The sequence below is a fragment of the Ostrea edulis genome, chromosome 5, assembly GCF_947568905.1.
Source record: "Ostrea edulis chromosome 5, xbOstEdul1.1, whole genome shotgun sequence".
Taxonomy (NCBI): Eukaryota; Metazoa; Mollusca; class Bivalvia; order Ostreida; family Ostreidae; genus Ostrea; species Ostrea edulis.
In genome coordinates, this window is record NC_079168.1 from 21,387,491 (window position 1) to 21,412,678 (window position 25,188).

Genomic DNA, 25,188 nt, shown 5'->3' on the forward strand with positions numbered 1-25,188 from the left:
AATACAAGCTCTTAATTATGGTAAGATATGAATTATTTGATATTTCTGAAATTATAAAAAGGGTGTTTTGTTCGCAAATAAGAGATTTTAAAATCTAAATATCCTTTCATTTGATGCATGATATAAACATCTAATATTTAACCTGAGAAGAGGACTGGTGTAAATGCTCTACTTTTTTAAATAAAAAATTATCTATGAAAATTGCAATGGTTTTTTGGGGTTTTTTTGTTAATATTTTTTATTCTATTACTAAAATCTTCAAGAAACATATATGAAAAATAGATTTATTAGACAAATACATTGTAAAAAGAAATTGAAATGAAATGACCAAATTTCTGAAATATCACTATATTTTACATTTGAACTATTTTAACCCAGTGAAAAAAGTACGGATCCCGATAAAAATCGATTTTTCGGGCATAATTTTCAATTCAACCTCTTTCAAAGTTCTGGAAGACTTTCCTCGTGAAACTTGTAAGAAAAACTTATGCCAAACTTCTGAGAAACATATAGAGATTCTGACAAACTTCTGACAAACATATAAAGATTCTGACAAACTTCTGACAAACATATGGAGATTCTGACAAACTTCTGACAAACATGTAGAGATTCTGACAAACATATAGAGATTCTGACAAACTTCTGACAAACATATAGAGATTCTGACAAACTTCTGACAAACATATAGAGATTCTGACACACTTCTGACAACAGATAGAGATTCTAACACACTTCTGGCAACAGATAGAGATTCTGACAAACAGATAGAGATTGTGACAAACTTCTGACAAACATAGAGATTCTGACAAACTTCTGACAAACATATAGGGATTCTGACAAACTTCTGACATACATATAGAGATTCTGACAAACTTCTGGCAACAGATAGAGATTCTGATAAACTTCTGAAATACATATAGAGATTCTGACAAACTTCTGACAAACATAGAGATTCTGACAAACTTCTGACAAACATATAGAGATTCTGACAAACTTCTGACAAACATATAGAGATTCTGACAAACATATAGAGATTCTGACAAACTTCTGACAAACATATAGATATTCTGACAAACATATAGAGATTCTGACAAACTTCTGACATACATATAGAGATTCTGACAAACATATAGAGATTCTGACACACTTCTGGTAATTTATGAGGAGTATGACTGACGTTTGCCGCTAGCAGAAAAAATCTTGTAAACAAGTGAGGAAATGCTTTGGCAAACTGATTTGTTTACCGCAAATTTGAGAAAAACTTTCATTTTCGGTCAGAGTGCATAAAGATAGTAATAGAAAATTAACAATAGGCTGTTTTTCTGATTTCATTATCACGTGGACTATATATTCTGTTAAATCTCTTTCAAGGTAAAAGAATTACAACATATCTTTCGAAAATGGTGGTATACTGCCGTTACCTGTTATGTGAAAAACTGACTTGAATCCTAGACCAAATCTGCCAACTTTCGTTCTGTCAAATTCCTTTATGCTGCTGTACAGCATCTTAATTCCTTGCCAATCCTCTTCACTAAACACAGCATTGTTATAGACTAACAGCGCTGGCCCCTGAAATACAGCATTGTTATAGACTAACAGCGCTGGTCCCTGAAATACAGCATTGTCATAGACTAACATCTCTGGTCCCTGAAATACAGCATTGTTATAGACTAACAGTGCTGCTCCCTGAAATACAGCATTGTTATAGACTAATAGCGCTGCTCCCTGAAATACAGCATTGTTATAGACTAACAGTGCTGGTCCCTGAAATACAGCATTGTTATAGATTAACAGCGCTGGTCCCTGAAATACATCATTGTTATAGACTAACAGCGCTGGTCCCTGAAATACAGCATTGTTATAGACTAACAGCGCTGGTCCCTGAAATACAGCATTGCTATAGACTAACAGCGCTGGTCCCTGAAATACAGCATTGTTATAGACTAACAGCGCTGCTCCCTGAAATACAGCATTGTTATAGACTAACAGCGCTGGTCCCTGAAATACAGCATTGCTAGAGACTAACAGCGCTGGCCCCTGAAGGAAAAAGTTTTATTTCGAATCCAATATGTTTGGTTTCTATACATTAGTAACTTAAATGTTAAAAATACTTCAAATCACTATTTTATGCAGAGGCATTCTTTCATATTAACACTCACAATGTTGGGATTATGTAAGAAATAATTTCAATCTTTGACAAAAAGGAATACCCTGAAGTATTTTCTGAATGGTGCTTTTTTGGTTGACTCTTGTTGTACAGTTCGTCTGCCATCGTACAATATCTTCATTTCTGAGGCCCCAGCATCCTCAGCGTTTTGAATGATTTCCTGTTTATTTCGCAAATAATAGTAAAAGAAAAGGATATCAGATTAGAAGTCCATGTTTGAAATTACGCATTCGTAAAACTGGTGAATATTAGCAGATATCCTAAAATGTCAGTCTTGGTTTGTAAATTACAATTCAGTACTAGTAAATGCAACTACCATTTGTCTTCGTATTACGAAAATGAACATTCTGAATTCAATAAGAGCAATCATATAAAGTCTTCGTTAACATTTTCAATTAATTTTAGAAGCCAAATGATAAGATATCCTTTAACACATTGCTTCAAAAACCCATTAAAATTTACTCCATCATTTTGCTTTAAAATGTAAATCTGAATTGTTTAACATAACTAAAGTACATTTCTGTACCTTAAGAATTTGTCCATCATCTGGATATTCACTCAGAATAGTCCGTAATTGTTTGATAAGTGGGGGCTGTATCATCCCCGAGTATTCGATTTCATCATCGGAATCTGAGTCGACGTCTCCTTCCATCTTTATGAGAGACTAGGCTACAATACATAGTAAAGGGAATACAAATAGCACATAATCTTTATCTCTTTGATTGACTGAAAAGATGTAACGAGAGAGGAGTGAGAAAATCACCACATAAGGAATTTCGTCAGCATTAGTTAAGGAAGATATTGATAGCCAGCCCCTGAAACAGTCATTGAATTTTCCTCTATTTCATTTATTTTAATATTTGGACCCTATCATAAACGTATTAAAAAAATCAACTTAAGTAATCAGGTTAATTTTGGGGGGATAATAAGATTGAAATCCTCTCTTTTGCAACCCCCAAAGGCAAAAAATGCCATAAATGAGAAAAATAACAAAGGTCAATAAAGCTTTTATTGACACCAGAGATATTGTTTGTCATACACATGTATAGTAATACAAGTTAACCTCACACAGTTAAAAAAATCAACATCTAGGAGGTACTCTACATCGTTGTAATGGCTGACTTCCTTTTAAAACATGGATGAAAATATGAATATCAGCAATATTTGTCTATTCATTAAACAAATTCTCGCCTAGCTGTGTAGCACAGTAGGTTAGCATGTCAACTACTGAACTGCAGATCATGTGTTCGAGTTCAGCAGGGGTTTTAAATTTTTTTTCAGATTGCTTTCTATTAAACCTGCATTTGTTTGACTAAATAAAGTAAATCTGAAAGTTTTCAATTTCAAAATATTGTTGTACATATCCTCCACTTTTCATCCACATCAAATTTCTCTGGTGTAGCATACCTCGTTAATTAGAAATTTAAAAATGCATCAATTGAAAACAAGAGATAATTTGACCCTTTAATTCGCCAAATTTACCCTAAATAAGGCATCCCCAGACACTATCAGACACTTCCTCAGATACTATAAATTTTACGACAACTAAAACCTTCTGCTCATCAAAGTTATTTTATTTCATTTTTACAATCAGTCTAGTAATATCTAAAATACTGAACAAGAGGCCATGGGCCACATCGCTCACCTAATTTACCTTGGCCCATATCTGAAAACTTAATTTCCATATATATTTGCATGTAAAACCTTAGTCCGTATTATGGTCCCAACCTACACCTAGAGGCCATGATTTTTACAAACTTGAATCTGCACTATGTCAGGAAGCTTTCATGTAAATCTCAGCTCCTCTGGCCCATTGGTTCTTGAGGGGATGATTTTTACAGATTTTTTCTATTTATTCCCAATTTCCCATGTAAAACTTTGATCCCCTAAAGTAGCCCCAATCTACCCCCAGGGCCATGATTTGAACAAACGTGAATCTGCACTATGTCAGGAAGCTTTCATGTAAATCTCAGCTCTTCTGGCCCATTGGTTCTTGAGAAGATGATTTTTAAAGATTTTCCCTATATATTTCTATGTAAAACTTTGATCCCCTATTGTGGCCGCAACCTACCCCCGGGGGCCATGATTTGAACAAACTTGAATCTGCACTATGTCAGGAAGCTTTCATGAACATTGCAGCTCCTCTGGCCCAGTGGTTCTTGAGAAGATTTTCAAATGACACCATCCTATTTTTGCATTTTTGTGATTATCTCCCCTTTGAACAAACTTGAAGGCCCTTCACCCAAGGATGCTTTTGGCCAAGTTTGGTTATAATTGGCCCAGTGGTTCCTGAGAAGAAGATGAAAATGTGAAAAGTTTACAATGACGACAACGCCGACAGACAACAGACAAATTTTGATCAGAAAAGTTCACTTGAGCCTTCAGCTTAAGTGAGCTAATAAAGAACAAAAACAAACGGTGTTAAATCTGAAAGTATATCAAATTTTGTAACTCTGCCCCCTCCCTTTCCCAAATGAATTTTAAGAGATATCGCCAGGAGCAGTGATGTTTCAATGATGCCTTCAATAATAATTGAACGCTGAAATAAATTGAAATAATAGGCTGGAACTGGCTAGCCTTAGCCAGTTTCTTTGCCTGTTGTCCGATCCTTTTGAGTTTATCAATAAAGTAAGTTTAAATTAAACAAGAGGTACTGTGAGCAATGCTCACTAAGAATACCCCCCTTACCCCAATCTCCCAAAGGGTGTTGTTAATAGGTATAAATTACCTCTTTCCCGAGTGTAAAAATATGGTATGCCTTTGTAGAAGAAAATGGAAGATATAGTCCAAACACAAATCCATCGCATAAACCTATAATTTTGACCTTGAGATCAAAGTTCGAAGTCATAAAGAGGTCATGAATGTACATATGACACATAGTCTCATGGTGATACAACCATGTCTTATGGTATGCTATGTCAAAACCCTATAATCAATTTTGACCTTGAGGTCAAAGTTCAAGGTCATATAGACGTCATGAAGGTACCCGACACGTGATGGTGATACACTCATGTGTCAAATATGGTATGCCTATGTCAAAGAACAAAAAGTCATGGCCCTGACACAAATCCATTGTAAAAACCTTTAATTTTGACCTTGAGGTCAAGGTCATATGGAGGTCATGAAGGTACCCGACACATCGCCTCATGGTGATACACTCATGTGTCAAATATGGTATGCCTTTGTCAAAGAACAAAGAAGTTATGGCCCGGACACGAATCCATTGTAAAAAAAAAAATCAACTTTAATTTTGACCTTGAGGTCAAGGTCATATAGAGGTCATGAAGGTATTCGACACATCGTGTTATGGTGATCCACCTGTGTGTCAAATATGGTATGCCTATGTCAAAGAACAAAGAAGTTATGGCCCGGACACGAATCTGCACAGACAGACAGACGGACAGACAGGACAGACAGTGTGATTCCTATATACCCCCCTGAACTTCGTTCGCGGGGGTATAATTAAGCGCTTAATCCCGATATAGTGAACCCCTACAAACAAATATAGTGCCATGTGTATTCCGATTTCAAAAATTCTTATCATTGGATGAAAAGGTGAAGATAACGAACAATCTCATAACTCCTATATAAGCAATACAAAATAGAAAGTTTGGCAAACACGGACTTTTGGACACACCAGAGGTGGGATCAGACAAACAGGGACCCCTGGATATACCAGAGATGGGATCAGACATACAGGGACCCCTGGATATACCAGAGATGGGATCAGACAAACAGGAACACCTGGATATACCAGAGATGGGATCAGGTGCCTAAGAGGTGTAAGCATCCCCTGTTGACCGGTTACATCCGCTGCGAGTCCTATATTTTGATAAGGTAAATGGGGAAATCCGTAGTTAGAAACAGCGTGCCAAGAGCGATATAGCAATTGGTATAAAACACGTATTGGCAAACAAGATAGTCATAACGACTATAAAAGACTTCAAATGAAACTGTTGAAACCCCTGTATTAAACATCAACTTGTTTGATGGTAGCCTGTCTCGTTTTAAAAACTGATCATACGCAGATTAATCTCTTGTGTACCGAATCGATTGAGAGATATAAACACCATATGCAGGTGATAATGGAATATTGCTACATAAATATGGGAAGTGACGATAGAGATGGTAAAATCATCCTATATGTCATAACGTTGAGTTCTAACGTTTGCCGTTAATATAGATCTATTTTATATAAAATATCTAAGCACGAAGCAGATGTGGAGGACTCTGTGGTGTCTTATATTTCGAGTGCACTGGGATAAATCAAATCGATAAATGATATCATTATACAATAGTGACACAATATTTCATTCCTTGGCCATTTGTACAATGGTTGACTTTCTTTGTAGTCCAACCTTTGTCTCTGGAGCAATAGTTTGTATAGCTATCAGTAGTTTACATTCTAACATTGGTTTAAAAGAACTAGAGATTTTTTTAATATGAAAAACAAATGTCTCCCCAGCTCCCCAAATTGGAAGTGCTCCAAATGAAACCTCCTCCCTTTAATGTACTGTATGGTATGGGGGAGAAGAAAAACTAAACAATGTAAACTCTAATAAGCCACAAAGGAGAAGTGTTCACAAATTATTTTACACCCTCCACCAATCAGTTTCGCTATAACTTGAAGGACAACAATTGGATCCTCCTGTCCCTGAAAAATGCACATCTGCAAATGGCATTGAAGTATAATACAAAATTTCGAGTCTATCGGATAAATCCGATATCATAAGCCATATAGGAGGAGAAGCGTTCACAAGCTATTTTATCATCCGTCACCCCTCTTAGATCCACTCTAACTTTTAGGAAAATAATTAGACCATCCTGTCCCGAAAATATGCACATCTACAAATGGCAATGAAACATTGTACAAAGTTTCAAGTCTATCCGATAAGCCATATAGGAGGAGAAGCGTTCACAAGATTTTGTGATAGACAGACGGACGGACGGAAAGTACAAAAACAATATGTCTCCCCACCCACCCACCCCACCCCAAAAAAGAGGGGAGACATAATTATACCATGATTACATTCTTGACGTGTCAAACCTTAACAACGATTTGAGATAATCTTGTAAAAAAACAAAAAAAATATGTATTTAATGCAGGGTATCGCACAGACTTCGAGAATTACAACAGAGTTAACGTGGTGATGCTTTGTTTTCTTTACAGACTGTGAGACAATCGTTTTATGCTTCTTTTCATCAAGAGCTTTCTTGAGAAATTGTGAATATTTCATATTATGTCAAAAACATGTACTTCTCACAAGGTTCAATGTTAAGTTGATAAGGCAAAATTTTTAAAGCAATAAGTTTAGCACATTTTCGAGTTAGTGCCCGAACGCGTGTTTATTCTAGATTTTATAGAGGGCGAAGCCCTCTCACGGCCCGGAGGGCCGTGAGAGCGGAGCTCTCCCTATAGGTAACACGTATATACATGTTTAAAAGCAAAATATAGGAAAATAATGAAAAATTAAACCATACCTATGGAACTTGAAAAGTTTGGTACCAATTGCGTCGATTCGAATATTAGCGCGTGGACATGTATTCCTCCATTTTGAATCTCGTCTACCCTAGTTCACGTCGTTCTGAGATGTTACACATAAAATCCGTAAAAGCATGTAAATCTTATTTTCTTAATCATATATAATCACTCCACAATTAACGTCATGTTTTTCGTTGTGGTTCAAACACTATGTTTGTAAATTTGCTAAATAACGACACTGAATATGACGTCACAATGTACTGTTTACATCAATTGCGTTATATTTCCCGCGTTCAATAGATAGGCGGATCAAATGTCGAAAATTAGGATGCTTTGGTACAGCTCCGTCCGCGTGCTAACTTCGGGTTGTTTTTGTCCTGTTTTGGATATAGATAATAATGCCAAAACTTTTTTGCTTCGCCCTCAAACACGGTCACGCCGTAAAACATATTATAACGTGATCACGTGATTTCAAGATTTGGTTAGCCTTCGATACTTCCGGTAAAATAGCATCTGTTGGGAAGAAACGAAGGGATCAAAAGCAAGATACTACTGCTCAGGGTGAAGACTCGTGGAAGATGGGAAAGTATGGTTATACATAAAACATTATATTCTATCCCTTTCTGGCACAGACAAAAGATCCGAAAAGCGTGATTAAAGTTGATGAAACAAATAGATTACGAACCTTCGAAACATCATGGACTTGTACTAGTTATAGACTGTACTCCAAACACTTCGTAGATTGAACGCATACAAAGGAAAACCCCTACCTGACTGTTTGCCAACAACAACTATAAACAGCCTTTGAAGTTTAAAAGTACGAGTTCTTTCGACAAGCGGGACGTCGAGCCATCCATCTCACAGTAGCATGAACTGGTTTGTAATTTATATTTTACAAATTAATTCAATGACTGTTCACTATTAATTCCCATACATGTATATATATACATTCTGAATATGTTTATAAAGTTTGTTCAACAAATTATAAAAAATTGCATTGGACATAGTGGAACACTGCGAAAAACAGTGTTGTTGGTGCTAGGGGGGGGGGGGGGGGGTCCTCAATTTTATATGCGAGGAAATAGACTCATTAGATACTATATTTGGGTAGCAACCTAATGGAGTGTAATATAACTGCTTTCATTTAAAGCTTTATTTAACCTATATGCTTCAGTAATGTTTCGTTTGGTATAAAAACGTTTTTGAAATCAGACCCCCCCCCCCCCATTTTTTCAAGTGAAGTAGAGACAAATGCGGTGTCGAAGTACCGCCCCCTTGGTTGCACATTAAAACACTGGTATTATGTTTAAAATATTCAGTACAGCCACAAAATTTATTTTCATTATTCTTTTTCCAGATATCGGAAACTTTGTTTTAGTGATGATAATTATTCCACTAATCGCAATTATATTGGTTTCTCGTCACCTCGAAACATCAAGAAAACAGCTGAAATGGAAGTACAGACCGATATAAGAATGGAAGAAATGACAGAGCTCCTGGATTTGAAGTCGAAATCCTAGAACCCTGATGTTGTTTGTCCAGAGAGTCGTGTGTACACCCAGTGACGGGAGCGTGAAACAGCATACTGGAGTGTCATTGAATATTTGCACTTTCCATTATCGTAACAATAGATTCTAGATCGATTAGAGAATATTCATGAAAATGTGGGAGCATTTTTTATAAAGTGTATTATAATTTAATGATAGAATGTTGTCATTTATGTTCTAATGAACCGTTATGCACTGGAAAATTGAACGTGTTTTAAGTTTCAAATGCAAACTAGTGCTACTGTAATTTCAAATAAAGTTTATTATCTATCTTCTAATTTGTTTTGAATATTTCTTAGATTGATTATAGTTACCCTCTTGGAATACTTTAATATCAGTTGCTTGGATATTATTACCAATCCATGATCAATTCGTAACATAAAAATGACAGTGATGTTCAAATGTTCATGATGATAATAAAACATAGCCACCAATCAGAGTATAAAAATGCTAGCTTTGAAATATCAAGACAATTTGCAAAATGATCAACAACAGTTGTTGGGAAATGAGAAATTACGATATACAAAAACATGAAAAATCAAATATATGTTGATGATTGAATGACATACCACAATGGGAATGATATCTGTCATAGTGTGATACTTTTACCATATATTTTTGCTTAGCAGTAATATAATCTATTTCTAATATATGACAAAATTGGAACCAAATTTGAAACAACACAAAAACTTGCGCAACACAGATACAACCTCCAGACACAATTTGTCCTGACTGGTGCAACAGCACCCATACATTGTAAGGATTTGACGTCTGCCTCGTTACTGGAATCCAGTCCGATTTAATGGCAACTGTTCTGAGCATTTATGACATTTGTACACTTTCAATATGGTTTGAAGTGATTAATCTGAACCCATTTTCGTTCTTGTAAGACTGTACACAGAATCCTGTGTGTAAGTTATAAAATATCGCAAGTTTGAATGTCTGAATTTGGCTGAAAATTCAGACACTTGTTCCATGTGATGAAATGACTTTAATTAATCCCTATCCCGTTTTCTTCGATGTTAAATCAGTGACGGATTTAGGATTTTCGACCGGGGGGGGGGGGTGAAAGTAAAGTTTTAGCCAAAATAGTAAGCCATTTTGGGTGAGAAATCGTGAGTTTTTTTACTTGCATTATTTTTCAATTTGTGGCGAAAGGTGGGAGGACTGTTGGACCCCCCCCCCCCCTCTAAATCCGCCACTGGCGCAGTGCATCAAAAGTTCTTCTGGTACTTACTGAACAATTGGTTCAATATTACACGACCGAATCACATTTTACCAGACCGAAATTCTATAGACAAATTAAAACACTTTGTTTAATATAATTTTATTCACGACAATGTTCAAGTGGTATTACCTCTCAGTTCCACTGCAATCTCGCACAACTCTGAACTAACTAAAAAAATTCTACAAAAGAAACAAGATACCCCTCGATCCGAAAAAAAAGAGCCTAAGGTCTGTCACTTTCCATTAAAAAATCGATTAAAATTTTTATCTCTTATCATTTTGAAACTTGACGTTTTAAAACCGGAAATGCCTAGGGCTAACCAAATCTGAGGGCGCGTGTAAAATTCGGGTAAAAACGGTGTTCCGACAGTAACTCGAAAATGTGCTAATACATGTACATTGTAACCCCCCCCCCCCAAAAAAAAAAACAGCCATAGCATTTCGGCCAACCTGAATAAATTCTACTCTTCACTTGGTTAATGAAACAGTATGCGTTTTCAAGATTTTTATACGCTGACTAACTAGATAAAAAAGCGAGTCTTGAAAACAAAATTAAATGTTTGTCCAGTTTCAGGGAGATGATAACGACATTTGCGAAATGTTGACTTTAAACGAAACTATTGAAAACCCTATAGCATCAACTTATTTGTCAGTAACCTGTCTCGATTAAAAAATTTATCATATACAGAACTTGTTATGAATTATTTTTCAGTTGAGAGTTGAGAAATTGAAAAACAGAGGGGAAAGTGATGCTATTGTTTTGTTGTTAGTTAAAAAAGTACTTTGTATTATGAGACCGATAGGGTATAGTTATGATATTGGGGGGGGGGGGGGGGAGGGGCTCTCAAACAAAATGAATTTGAACAGCAAAGCAATAATGTTCCCATCTTCCTAAGTCAGGGAAGTTATATTCACTACCTTGTGCAAGAAACGAGTAATCATTACGCACACGAAGCTAAGAAAGACAACCGCGGTTAATTATATCCACTCTTTAATATACAAATAAAACAACAGAAATAAAATCATTAATGATAATTCCATATAACATTCTAACTGTGGAACCTATGCTTTGAGTTGGAATAAATTGTTAATTTCCTTAAAAACAGTCATCGAAGTTTTAGTTTGCCTAGATGGTCGAGGGGTCTAGCGCGCTGGGTACATGCTGCTATGAGATTTGCTTCCGTGGGTCGTGAGTTCAACCCCGGGAAGGGGCGGAAATGGGTATCCAAATCAAGTAAAATTTCCAATGCTTTACATTTTAAAATAATTCTTCACATATATAATATATAGATTGTCAATCTGGTTGTTCGTGTTGTTGGTCATTTGAGCGTTTTGTGTGTGTGTGTGTGTGTGTATATATATATATATATATATTAATATAAATTGACGATCAGATGGAGTTCAATCACATAACATTTATTTCTCTACAGGCTGTTTCGTAAGGGGATGGTTTCCCCTCACTCGTCGGGAGAAAAATGACATCTAACGAAAAACATCCGCGTGGCTGAGAATATGTTACACAGAAACATACTGGATAGTTGCTAAGCATGATTACACACAGGATTGAGTAAATAGAAATTTATGGGAATGACGGCAAGTGCTGACAAGTTCTGAACGCTTATTCAATGAAGATTTTTCGGGATGACATATTATAAATAATTTCTCTGGAATACAAAGGTTGCACTTTTTTGAAATGTTTGAATATGATGATGTTTTTCCTAAAATTTCCCACTTGATTTTGTAGTCAATATTTTTGTCTTTCAATGTCCATATGAATTTGCTGAGCTCGGTGGTATTCTTTTTCGTGGAATTACGGAATGAATGAGTGTGGTTGGCGTATCTTAATTTGAACTCGGTGTCTGCTAGTCCTACGTAGCTCTCTTCTTGTCCATTATCGGCTCTGACTCTAGCTAAATACACAATTCCGTGGGCGCGACATTCACCGTTGAGCGGGCATTGATCTTTGTTTCGGCAATTACACCTGTTACATGTATCTCCAGTCTGGCGCACTTGTTTGATTGAAGCGTTATGCGAGTCAATTACATTTTGCATGGATGGCATACAACTGTATGATATTTTAATAGTGTTTCTGTTGATAATCGGGCGTAGAACATGGCCTATCGGGAAACACTCATCTATAATTTTGAGAAACTGCTCAGCAAATTCATATGGACATTGAAAGACAAAAATATTGACTACAAAATCAAGTGGGAAATTTTAGGAAAAACATCATCATATTCAAACATTTCAAAAAAGTGCAACCTTTGTATTCTAGAGAAATTCTTTATAATATGTCATCCCGAAAAATCTTCATTGAATAAGCGTTCAGAACTTGTCAGCACTTGCCGTCATTCCCATAAATTTCTATTTACTCAATCCTGTGTGTAATCATGCTTAGCAACTATCCAGTATGTTTCTGTGTAACATATACTCAGCCATGCGGATGTTTTTCGTTAGATGTCATTTTTCTCCCGACGAGTGAGGGGAAACCATCCCCTTACGAAACAGCCTGTAGAGAAATAAATGTTATGTGATTGAACTCCATCTGATCGTCAATTTATGTAGCTCCGTGAGGCCACGTCGAGCACTCTAGAAGATTATATCGGAGATTTATCCCACTATATATATTAATATATATATAAAAGTGACTATCCACTATATAATTAAGAAATATCAGATCGTCGAATATAATTCAACCGGTTTCATTTTCAATAGATTAGTTGCAAATATTATCATCAATTTTTCTTAAAGTATATTTTTGATTTCTACATTGAGGGGGTATTATGAAATTAAGAAGAAAACCTAGGGTCACATTCTTTGTTAAGAAGCTACAGTGTATTAAACTTGACCTTTTTGCTCTTAAAATTGACTTGTGATTTATTCGCTAAATAAATACATACTAATGTCTTCTAGCAATATAGATATAATATAAATGTTTTATTCTTGTAGACTGAAAATAAATAATGCCCCCCCCCCTTTTTTTTTTTTTTTTTTTTTTTTTTTTTTTTTTTTTTTTTTACTTTATCAACATGTACGCGGAAACATTCATCATATAAGAAATGAGAATTTAAAAGGAACATATTTCATGTATTGCCAATTCTTAAAATTACACAAAAAGTTACAAAGTCTTGTCTGTAAAAAAGGTGTAGGTGACCTTTTTTTTTTTTTTTTTTAATTATTGGCCAAAATTGAATCTTTATACAAGAGATCAAGTATATTACACTGTACATTGCATTGTATGTAGAAATTTATAAGAATCGGTGTTGTCTGGAAAAGTTTATCAACCGAAATTAACGATTTTACAACATTTGAAATAATTCCAAGCCCCTACTATTTGTTTCATCAATGGAAAAAATTGAAACGCATATCTATGGGTATATTTATATTGACGACATATTGGATTAAACAGAGACTACAAAAACATTTTTTCCGCCTCAAAATGTAGTCCTTTCAAACCCAAAACTTCATAATTTGAATTAACATATAGATTTTCATCTTGATTGTTTTAAGTAATAATGAGTACAATATGTCTGTGCCAATGAAATAAATATTGAACAAGTACGGTTGTACCTACAAACTTGAAAGTTATAGCATCCTGCAAAGTTACGCTCAAAACGTAATAAGAACAAGTTTTGAAAACTGATGTTGACATGCATGATGAAAACATGATCCATGTAAATGTAAGTAGGGCCTAGCAGTTTAAATTTTAAAGCAATACAAGCTAAGCTGTAACTGCGGTATTTTTTCAACTACATGTACATATGTATCCAATTATGCACTAAATAACACCTATCGGTTTAACTAATATAATCCCCAAAATCTGAAGAAACATTCAGCCCAATAAACAAGGGAATATTGTTTGAGAGCACAACTACAATGAGCGTTTCGTATAAACCGTCATTGCGTCGTATACAAGGACATGGAAACTAGGATCGCCGAACCTAATCGGGTTGCTGAGGTCGAGGTTATAGTTTTTTTTCACCATATCAAGGGCCCTAGGTGGGTGGGGGGGGGGGGGGGGCATGTACAGGTTAACAAGCAATTAATTATATTAGTTATATATACAAAGACGGAAACTGATGTGATCGCGTGAGTAACTACAAGTGTCGTTTGCTTTAAATATTACATCGTTTCATGAATGACAAGAAGTGCAAGAAAGTATCAATTACGCAAATGCGCTACTCAAATAAAATTTTGATAATCTAGTAAATTTTCTATAAAATTGGCATGTTAAATTGTTTACAAATCTGACACGTGCTCAGTGTCTCTCTTTCGCTTTTTTCCGAACTGGTGACCTTCGAGGTCAATGCACATCGGAGATACCGAGCAGTAATTACTGACAGGATGACAATAATTCATGAATCGACATTTTCTGCTGATTTAACGGGTTTATTGCTTCAGATTAAGTCATATGTATTCAATCACAAATATATGTTAAATATTTGTTCTTTTATTTTTCAATTTATTCACCGTCAGTTACAGCTTGTAATTGTTTTAATAATACATTGGTTTTGAATTACATAAGTGTTACGGTACCTTAAATCACCTCTTTACACGGGTTTCCAAGTGGTTCAATACTATCTGTAACGTAGTGTTCCAGACAAACTAAACTGAAAGTAGACAATGGGAAGTCAGCATACTAATTGATCACGTGACAGTACTGTTCAGGTTCGACAATGCTTAGAATTGATTTTTTTGTTGATATGGATATATTGAAATTAATTCACACGTTTGGTTTCTCTTGCAAAATCAAAGAGTAATATGAGTTCCGGAGATGCTACAATTTTGGAAAATTGGTATATAGTTTTCATATTGTGAAAGTCGTATCTCAGTTATAATTCAGTTAATTTTGGGGCACTAAAACGGCTTAGATCTCTCTCTCTCTCTCTCTCTCTCTCTCTCTCTCTCTCTCTCGCATTGGTGTGTACGCGGTTGCGTACTTGCGTGTAGGCAGCTAAACGCCAGGTAATTGAGCATATCTATCTACTATATTTAGGGCTTTCCACCTTTCTGTGGAAAGTCCTATTGTTATTGTTCTGTTTATTATTATTATTTTCCTACCGTCAAAAAAAATTTTTGTCTTAAGACTTATCGAAAAACTTTATAGTCCATCATATAGTACTTCTTGAGAAACGAATACAGTTCACCCTGCGTAATTGAACTTTGACCCCTTACGGAGTTATTGGACCTTTCGCAGAAATCATTGTTAGCGCTTCTACTTTGTAACCGTAAATGATAGGAGGATAAAATCTTTTCTAAAACATAGAGGGTAATTAGTAGAAGCGAAGAATTTAAAATGAAGGGATTCGGTGTCCCCTAAAGGGAGTTAATGCCTCTTTATGTTTTGCGATTTATTCGTAAAACATGTCGAGCTTGAGAACGGTTTGTCATAGAGACATGGGACTAACTGGAATAGGATCGGTGACGTTTGACCTTGAAAATTAGGTCAAGGTCATCAGAAAAATGGAAAAATAGCACTTTTTATACTCTCTTTCCTGCTTAAGATAGCGTTGAAATATTATATGGGTAAGTATTGACTTCTTGATTGGTTTTGATAGTATGCATTTCAACTTTGAACTTTGACCCTCCTGTGAATTTCGGAGACTCGCGTCGAAAACCTTGTTATCGCTACTCATACTTAATGGAAAGTCATAGAGACACGAAACCTTCGCTAATGAATTCACAGTAAAACCCTCTTGCAAAGAAAAAATAATCAAAGGGATACGAAAACCCTTAAGCATAGTTATTGCCCCTGAAAGTCTCCAACATCATTATCTAAGCCTATAACTTTTATATTAATATAGATAGAGACATGGGACCACTTGCTTTAAGATCGATGACCTTTGACATTCAAAATGAGGTCAAGGTCAAAGGTCAAGGTCATCATAAAAATTATTATTTTTCCATTTTAAAGGTCTTTCAAAGGATTTTTAGGATTGAGAAACTAACCGAAAACCCCTAAACAAATTTTTGCCCCTGAATATCTTGATTAACGTTTTTAAGCTGATAGCTTTTACATTAATATAGATAGAGCCATTGGATCACTTGCATTAAGAGTGATGACCTTTGACCTTCAAAATGAGGTCAAGGGCAAAGGTGAAGGTGAAAATTATTATTTAAATTTTCAAGGTCGTTTTGAGTTTCGTACATCATCTTAAATATTCTTAAATATCTTTTCTTAAATCATTGTAGGTGGAAAGCCCTCTAATTGTTCGCGAACAATTAGGATCACTAGTTTGAAATATGTTCTGCATCTCTCATCATTCAACTTAAAAATTGAACAAGCTCTCACATCTCCAGTCCTGTGTTGATTTAAATCTAAATCAGTGCATCGAACCTATAATGTAGAATATGTGTATCAAATGTGCCTCAAATATAGGGAGTAAATAATACAAGAAAAAATGTTGCAATACACTATCAATATTGAACATTTAGTTTTAAGACAGATGTGTAGGCTATATAGTGAATCTCCACAACGTTAAGTTAGTCAGCTAATTTTCAACCTAAAAATGAATATAATCAGGCGCGTAGCTGCCTATACGCAAGTACACAACTGCGTACACATTATTTGCTAAAAAACAAAAAAAAAAGAGAGAAATTATTTTTACATTTTTATGTCATTGCCTTAAGTGTAACTTTGCGCTATGTATTTCCGATTTATGATTAACTCCAATCATCATGTCTATTCTATTGTTTGAATTCGTTTGTTTCGAAAATTGACAGCCAAAATACCCGTTGTATACTAAAAAAAATTGGTGATTGTAATCAATAAAACCCAGGAGCTTCCGGGGGCTTCGCCCCATGGACCCCCACCAGGGCTTCGCCCTGGACCCACTGGGGGCCTCAAGGCAGCCCCCAGACCCCCTGCCTTACTTTGCGTACTCTTCATTTTCTGTCTGGCTACGCGCCTGATAATGGACATAAATTATGGAGAACTACACCGTGCCTATATATCTCGTACAGTAGATTGTAAGTTTCGATATTGTTGTGCCCCATGTTTTAAGCTAGGCCGAGAAAATGAACAGAAACACGTGTAGATGTAGACCACCAGGCCACGTACAGTTTTTCTTTTACTACATCAATACACGTATCAACACTTCGCCGCAAGTTACGTCCCTTTGCGGGGTCAGCCAAAGGTCAATCGGTGAAAAACCCAGTTTTCCTTCTTTACCTTACCAAATGTAAGATGTTATTACTTTGAATTTTAGCCAATTACCAAGTTTTCATACAAGTTAATGGGTTGCCCCAATCTGGGGCATATTGTAGTTGACTGCAATTGATGGAAAAATAACAGATGTCAAAGCTACAGATAGGAAAATTACAAAGGCCAACGTAGGGAAATACGATTTTTATCCGGGAGATGGCGGACAAGGGACGTAACTTTCGCGAAGTGTTGATACGTGTATTGAACCCGATAAAGCTGACTCAATAACTGAATAATTCTTATTCCAAATACCATGGTCAATATAATGAAAATACTCATATAAACATAATTTGTCATACAAAATAAACTCATAGTTCTTTATAGTTCAACTTCTCCATTTAGTATCGCCGCCAGCCAACGCCCCCATTAGGCCTACTTTAAAATTAGGTTTACTAGTAATAAACTGAATTGAATTGAAGCATGCTCTCATAGGAAATACGCGCTATATTTGTTACAATATTCTAACAATTAATAATACTGGTGTCACACCATATTATGGGGTGCCAGTACTACCCTGGCCTAGACATACTCAAGTCCAATATATCAGTATGCATTGTCACAATACACAATTGTCAACATACAGTCAATAATGCCGTTAAGGTTTTACGAATACTTTAAATAGTCCAAAGACATACAATTGGTGTAGAAAATATTACAATACCTTAAACATGTTAAAGCTCCTGTCGCTATGTCAATTTTGATAACACGGGTAAACCCAGTACGTTTTCAGAAAGAAAAAAAAAAGAATGTGCTACACGGGCAGATGAAAACAACCCATGGTCTCGCGCGGAAATGAGCGAAATGACAGAGACGTATCCGGTAGTTAGTATTTATCCGGAATGCTAGTGCGCAATGGCGGCAATAAACAAACGAAGCGGATACGTTGAAGGAAAAACTTCTTTATTTATTTCTTACCGTTATGTAGACCAGTGAAAATAATGTACAACGATTAATCGCATAAATCCCATGAAGAATAGAAAACTGAAAGTAGGGCAAACATAGATCCCTGGACATATCAGAGGTGAGATCAGGTAAGTAGGACTATTCTATGCATGAATGAAATGCAAAACTCACTGTCTGAACCAAATTATCCTACTGGTTTCACAATTCCATTACATCGAAATGATCATTGTATTTTCGTCCAACCCCCAACAAATAATCGGAAAGTAGACATTGATTTGGGGGAGTGGACATCAAGGGGGGGAGGGGGTAGAGGGGAGCTAAAGTGTTAAGATGAAAATGGGGGGCCCGAGGGATGTAATCAAATTCATCAGTTATAACATGTATACCAGAACTAGTAAATGCACAATTGGCTGGAAAAAGAGCAATATTGACTTGTATAATTATATAATGTGTATGTTTAATTGTTCAGAATGCAAAGTTGCAGTATGTATTCACATAGACATATAACGGATAACATATCTGTTATATGTCTATGCCCGGGGCAGGGTTGGCAAAAAAGTGGTCGATATGAGGCCGGTGGTCAATACTGGTTGAAACTGGTTAATACTGGTCGATTGAAAATTGTTTGGTATACATAATATACTTATAAGTCATAATATTACATAAATAATGTACAAATGACTGTTGAATATTGGGGAGATGTAAAAGTTTCTGTTCAAATTCCTTAATTTAACAAGAACTACCTTAGTATAAGTATTGTTTCATCAATCTTCATTTTAACTGTTGAATAAACATTTGAGAGTGGGTTAGTGATGTTTTCATAACAATAACAGGTACACTGGTCATCTCTGGTCCCAGCCTATGCTTATTAACACCTGTCCACTCTGCTTCCTGGGCTCAGGTAATGTCCAGCTACCTTTTATTCTTAATCTGTCCAGGTACATGTATTAAGAGGTCTGTCTCCAATAATCAAGTTATGTTATAGAACTGTGACCCTCTGGTAGGTACTGAAGATATTTCGGTCAGTTTTAGCAAACCAAATATATTAAACTTATGAAATTACATTTGATTATCTAATGAAAAATATTAATCAACAATTGATCCATATAATGAAAAGACTTAATTTATCTTTATCTTTGCAAGAAATGTACAAAAATAGGAAAATGGACAGTTTAAATCACAATTGACCATTATTGACCACTTGGGGAGTATTGACCGGGACAGTTAAAACCACTGGTTAAAACCGGGGGCGGTTTTAACCGTCCAACCCTGCTATGCCTCTATGGTATTCAGAGATAGATCATACTAACTAATTACTTTTTCTTTAATTAAGTGAATTTATACATTACTTGTTTCTCCTAACTACATGTACTACTTTATGGCATAAATTGAAGATTCAGTCCCTGGTGTTGGAGATCTTTTATCTTGAAAACAATAGATGCTAGTGCCACACAACCAAAGAATGTAGTAAACATACTGCTACCTTTGCATGTATTAATTAGCAAATTAAGGTACTAGGAAATATAAATGTAAGGAACAAATGTCTAGGGTGTTTTTTATCTATTAAAAAGATTGTATCAACTCTAAATCTAATAAGTAAAATTTTGTAATATTCCAGCTTCAGGAAGTTTATCCTATCATAATGGAGATGATTATAGCTACTTTGAACCTACTTTCATGGATCTACCATATTATCTTTTTTTTACTATGACATTTGACTGTTACTTTTCAAAGAAGGTGTAATTTATAAGTATAACGTGCATCACATGCAATTTTAATGATGCAGGCAAATAATTTTGATGCAATATAATTAATAAAAGGCAAGCGTGAACTGTAGATCTACCCAGATTAGATTCAATAAGTACATATAAATTAATGATATTAAAATCCTGCGTGCTCGTTCCATATAATGTCCCTTGAACATTACAAGTATTTACTTATTCCAAATACATGTAGTTCAAAATTAAGTCAGAAATTCTAAAAAAAAAAAATTAAATTAAAGTTTATTTCAGGAAACAAAGCCTGTCTGAAACTCCAAAATGACATTTCCAGAAAGCTGAAGAATGGATAAAAATGTATCTACCATCTTACAACCCAGATTTCATTCCACTGAAAAGAAAAGGGACAGGGTAAGAAGTTATTATTAATAAAAGATATATATATGCTGAAACATCTTAAAAGATATATTGTTAGCTCACCTGAGCTGAAAGCTCAAGTAAGCTATTTTAATCACTTTGTATCTGCCATCTGTCTGTAAACTTTTCACATTTTCATCTTCTCCGGAACCACTGGGCCAAATTCAATCAAACTTGGCATAGATCATCCATGGGTTAAGGGGATTCAAGTTTGTTGAAATGAAAGACTATGCCCCCTTCAAAGGGGCGATAATCTTAATATAGCTAGTCCCTGTGTATATATATGCATGACTTGTGATGTTGGTATACATGTATGCGTCCTGTTTTATTTCAAATTTCTGTTTTTATGTCTATGCATGCAATTATATATCATTAGTGCTTTGTGTTTTTTTAATGCTATATAGTCGGTTAAAGAGCTCTTAGCTCATGTTTATTGTTACCTGTATATAGTTCCGACTTTAAATAAAAATTACTTACTTACTTACTTACAAAAATGTAAAAATAGGCCCGGGGGGGGGGGGGGGGGGGGTGGCATTTAAAAATCTCCGTAAGAACCACTGGGCTAGAAAAGTTCAAATTTACATGACAGCTCTCTGACATAGTGCAGATTCAATTTTGTTAAAATCATGGCCCCGAGGGTAGGGTGGGCCACAATAGGGGATAAAGGTTTTACATACAAGTATATAGGAAAAATCTTTTTTAAAAATATTTCTTGAACTATTTAAGCTAGGGCTTTTATATTTTGTATATACATTTTTTACGAAAAGTTCTTTCATGTGATGCAACAGTGTTCGATCTTGTGACTTTGACCTGAAAGTTTGACCTACTTTTGATAAAAATCTGACCTATTCAATATCTCAACTATTTAAGACAGATCTTTCATATTTTGTATATAGATTTCTTATGTCAAGATCTTTTGTATCATGCATGTACCATGATTAATTACCTTGTGACCTTGGTCTTATCCAGAACAGCAAGATCTTGTCGATCATATTGGTGTTGAGGCGGTGTTGGGGCATTTCTGTGTAATGTGAATTCATTTTCAGTAATGTTGTGATCCTTTGGGGCTCATGTAGGCTGGGGCCACAATATGGGATCAACATTTTTCATAGGAATAAAGACTGAAATCTTTTTAAAATCACAACAGCTGTACAATGACAGGGCCAAGGTGACTCCGTTGAGCGATGTGGTTCTTTGGCCTCTTTTACTGTTTAAGACGCATGTATTTAAAATTTATCATAGGGTATATTTGCATTTATTTTTTCAGAAATTTTGCATGTCCATGTCTTGGAAGGTGAATAGGTGAAAAGTCAATAGATGCTTACCATATCAGATGCTTGCAGAGGATACTGGGGATAAAGTAGCAGAAAATTATGGAAAACAGGAAGTGGCAGCCAGGACTGACATCAATGCAATAAACAATGAGCTGAGGAGACGGTGATGGAACTATATAGGACACGTGCTATGGAGGGGAGGTGACAATGACAGTGAGATGGCGTTGGGTTGGACACCAGAAGGGAAGAGGGCATTTAAGAGACCGAAAACAACCTGGAGAGGAACAGTAGAAGCAGAAAGAAAGATTGCAGAATGGAGAAACTTGAATGAGATCAAGATGGTAGCAATAGAACAGAGTGGATTGGAGAGAGTCTCGGTCCTATGTGTTTTTGGCATGGAGAGAACTAAGTAATGTCTAGATTGTTGGAGATAGGATGACCAGGAATATGAATGGATGTGCTGGAAACTGTACTAAGACCCTTATGTATTTGGATAGATTTACATACCATCATGATTTTGCTATGAAAAACTTGAAAAAAATCCTCAACTCATATTGTAGCTGACATTGTACATTTGTACTTATTAATATTTCAAATGAACATATTTTTAGACATACAATATCTAAACTTTGGAGTCCATGTACATCTCCACATTGGATAATAGGTTATGATGTATGTGTGTGAAATCTTTTCCTATGGTATGCACATGTTAACACATTAGTTTAAATGATGATGTATATCTTATGACTATGGAAGAGATTGTGTTCAGAACAGAATATGTGTCTAGAAGAGTTGTTGCCCTTGAATGTAATTCATTATTTACATGGGGTTGAAAAATAATCCAGCACACAGTAGTACTAAATGCATTATGTTAAAATACATTTATGAAGGGTATAAGTGATACTGTCCATTACTGATTAATACACTTTGTGAAATCATATTGTTATGTTTAATAAATTTCAAGGCTGCACCTTTGTACATTTTACAATATAATATTCTGCACTTTGGTATCAAATTCTCTTAACCTAATTTAAGAGTTACATATTCATTAACAGCAAGTTAATTATGATATGCTATGTAGTTTGTCAAAGGGGCATTAGCTGTGAAAGTGATGGCAACCTTTTTATTCAAAATCTCTCAATAAGAATATATATTAATGCCTAATAATAATATTTATTTTGTACAAAAACATGAGAAACCTAATAAAACGACAATAGATTGTCACTTTTAGTGTATAGAAATACATAAGGACGAATTATTGTCTTGCAAGACAATAATCATTTAATTACCAAAATTCATGTGATATTCATACACATTAATGTGCCTGTTTTGGGGTTAAAAGGTGTTTGAAATAATTAAATACTGGTGTTATCACTGAAATATACATGTATGATATGGAGCAAATTTCATTTAATTAATTTTTTGGTATCAAAATGGCAGCTAATGCCCCTTTAAGAATAACTATTTTCAATGCACATCATAATAACCTTGTTAAGCTTGAAAGAATATTGGCTATAAGGAATCTTGATCATAAATATTAAAAATATTTTTAATTTCTTTCAAGGAGTTCCTTATAAACAAGCATAAAATCATGATTATAGTACATTGACTCTTGTGTGTTTCAATCTGTTAGACTTTCCCATTTTATTGCATTTCTTGGAAGTTGTGTTAAAAGAATTGGTGGTCTTGAAAAAGGTTGTTGTAGTGAACAGCAAAGGTCAACTGCTATTCAACAGTCTGTATACCTAGTCACCAAGGGCAAGGGTAGAGGTCATGTGGTTCTGCATTTCACAGGGCCAGTTAAGGGGCTAAAAGAATACAGTGTTAATGACAATTATTTCCATGGAATAATGAGAGACATCTCCCATCTCTTGTTATAGTGTTCTTCTTTAAAGATTTTGTGGGAGATGAGAAATACTTTATTTGATGCACAGACACCAAATTAAAAGTGGAGCTTGTTGATCCTAAGTGACATCCTTGCCATTATCTTCAATGCAGTCTTTCATGTGTCTTATAAAGGTTTGCAAACACTAGTGCTTGCATAATGCACAGACACGTGAAGTGGGTAGTGTACGTGTACAGATGTTGTGTACACACCACCACCCCTCCACTGTCTACAAAATATATACCTGTATAACCAGTAATATCACCAGAATATGTTATTTCCCCACCGATCATCTTCATAAGTCATTATGAAGTCAGTTCTACATTCTATGAGCTCTGGTGAGATATTAATACATACCGTACCACTGGATCTAAAAGAAATCCGTTTTACCACCGTCCCATTCCAATTTGATATCCTTTACTCTCATGCGCTTTAAATCAGAGACGGGATACTTTTAACTTTGATAAAGTTGAATTTTCCATTATATTCACAAGCATAGTAAATTATCATCCCTTGCGAATTATGATATACTGGCTGACCCCCCCCCCCCCCCCCTTACATTGCATGGTAGGATGAATCCGCCCCCTTCTTTACATGTATGGTGTTGAAGTTTGGAATAGAGAACATCTGTTATGGATTTTTTGGACCCCTTTTTATTTTCGTTTGATAGTCAAGAATTTTAGACGACCGCGAGTTATCCTCTGCTACCCCCCCCCCTTCAGAAAAAAAAAAACCCACGCCATCTGTCTGTCTGATGCTCTTAAGATTCTTATGTGCAACAAAAATGGAAGTTCAGTAAAATTTCTGGCAACTTTCTTGCATATTGTATTGAAAAAAATAATAATTTTGATTTATAGTCAATATTAGCCCTAAAATAATATATGTCTCTGATATGAAGCCTACCAAAAATACCGTGTAATTTCATTCCAAATGTACCTAGCCAAATTTGTCATGTAATTGGATATGTAAGGTATTTTATATCTATTAGAAAATATTTTATTAAGATTAATTTTTCGAATTTGAATATGGCGTATTATACGCCAACAATTATTCCGGAAATATATTATCTATTGGTGACGTTTCACCCAAGTAAGTATAATCTCGCGAGAATACCGCTTGTTTTCATCTGCCCGTGTAGCACATTCAAAAAAAAATGAATCGAGATAACGTAATACCACGAAAACCAAAATGAAAATAAAAAAATGCAAGTCGGCTAATTTAAAAATAAATGTGATGACGCTCTATACTGCAGTACGTTTAGGACACACATCTATTTGATCGGCATGATTACGAAAGCATATTGGTTGTGATATTTTTGGTTGTAATATTGTACATGAATCAATTGGCACAATAAACGCGGTACA

At 35.3% G+C, this 25,188-nt stretch overlaps 1 protein-coding gene and 1 long non-coding RNA gene across 5 annotated transcripts in view; one reads left to right on the top strand and one right to left on the bottom strand.

The window, feature by feature from the left end:
• The window catches only part of LOC125650488 (sacsin-like), a 39,886-nt gene extending 21,512 nt beyond the window's left edge, over positions 1-18,374 (bottom strand). Inside the window, exons 1-6 of one of the 3 annotated variants that reach the window (XM_048878848.2) lie at positions 18,289-18,349; positions 17,940-18,002; positions 14,960-15,033; positions 2,694-2,836; positions 2,211-2,327; positions 1,422-1,569 (exon numbers count right to left, since the gene is read on the bottom strand). In XM_048878848.2, the coding sequence (XP_048734805.2) occupies positions 1,422-1,569; positions 2,211-2,327; positions 2,694-2,819 (391 nt within the window). In that variant the 5' untranslated portion in view covers positions 2,820-2,836; positions 14,960-15,033; positions 17,940-18,002; positions 18,289-18,349. Of the gene's footprint in view, positions 1-1,421; positions 1,570-2,210; positions 2,328-2,693; positions 2,837-14,959; positions 15,034-17,939; positions 18,003-18,288 lie in introns of all 3 variants that reach the window. The other 2 variants (XM_048878847.2, XM_048878850.2) reach the window with 2 other exon arrangements.
• Positions 18,365-22,907, top strand: LOC130054479 (uncharacterized). Of its 2 annotated transcripts, none has more exons than XR_008802786.1 (3): positions 18,365-18,658; positions 20,533-20,659; positions 21,933-22,907. It is a non-coding gene; the product is annotated as an uncharacterized LOC130054479 (long non-coding RNA). The 2 variants fall into 2 exon arrangements; XR_008802785.1 differs by having other exon boundaries at positions 20,543-20,659.
• The last annotated feature ends 2,281 nt before the right edge of the window (positions 22,908-25,188 follow it).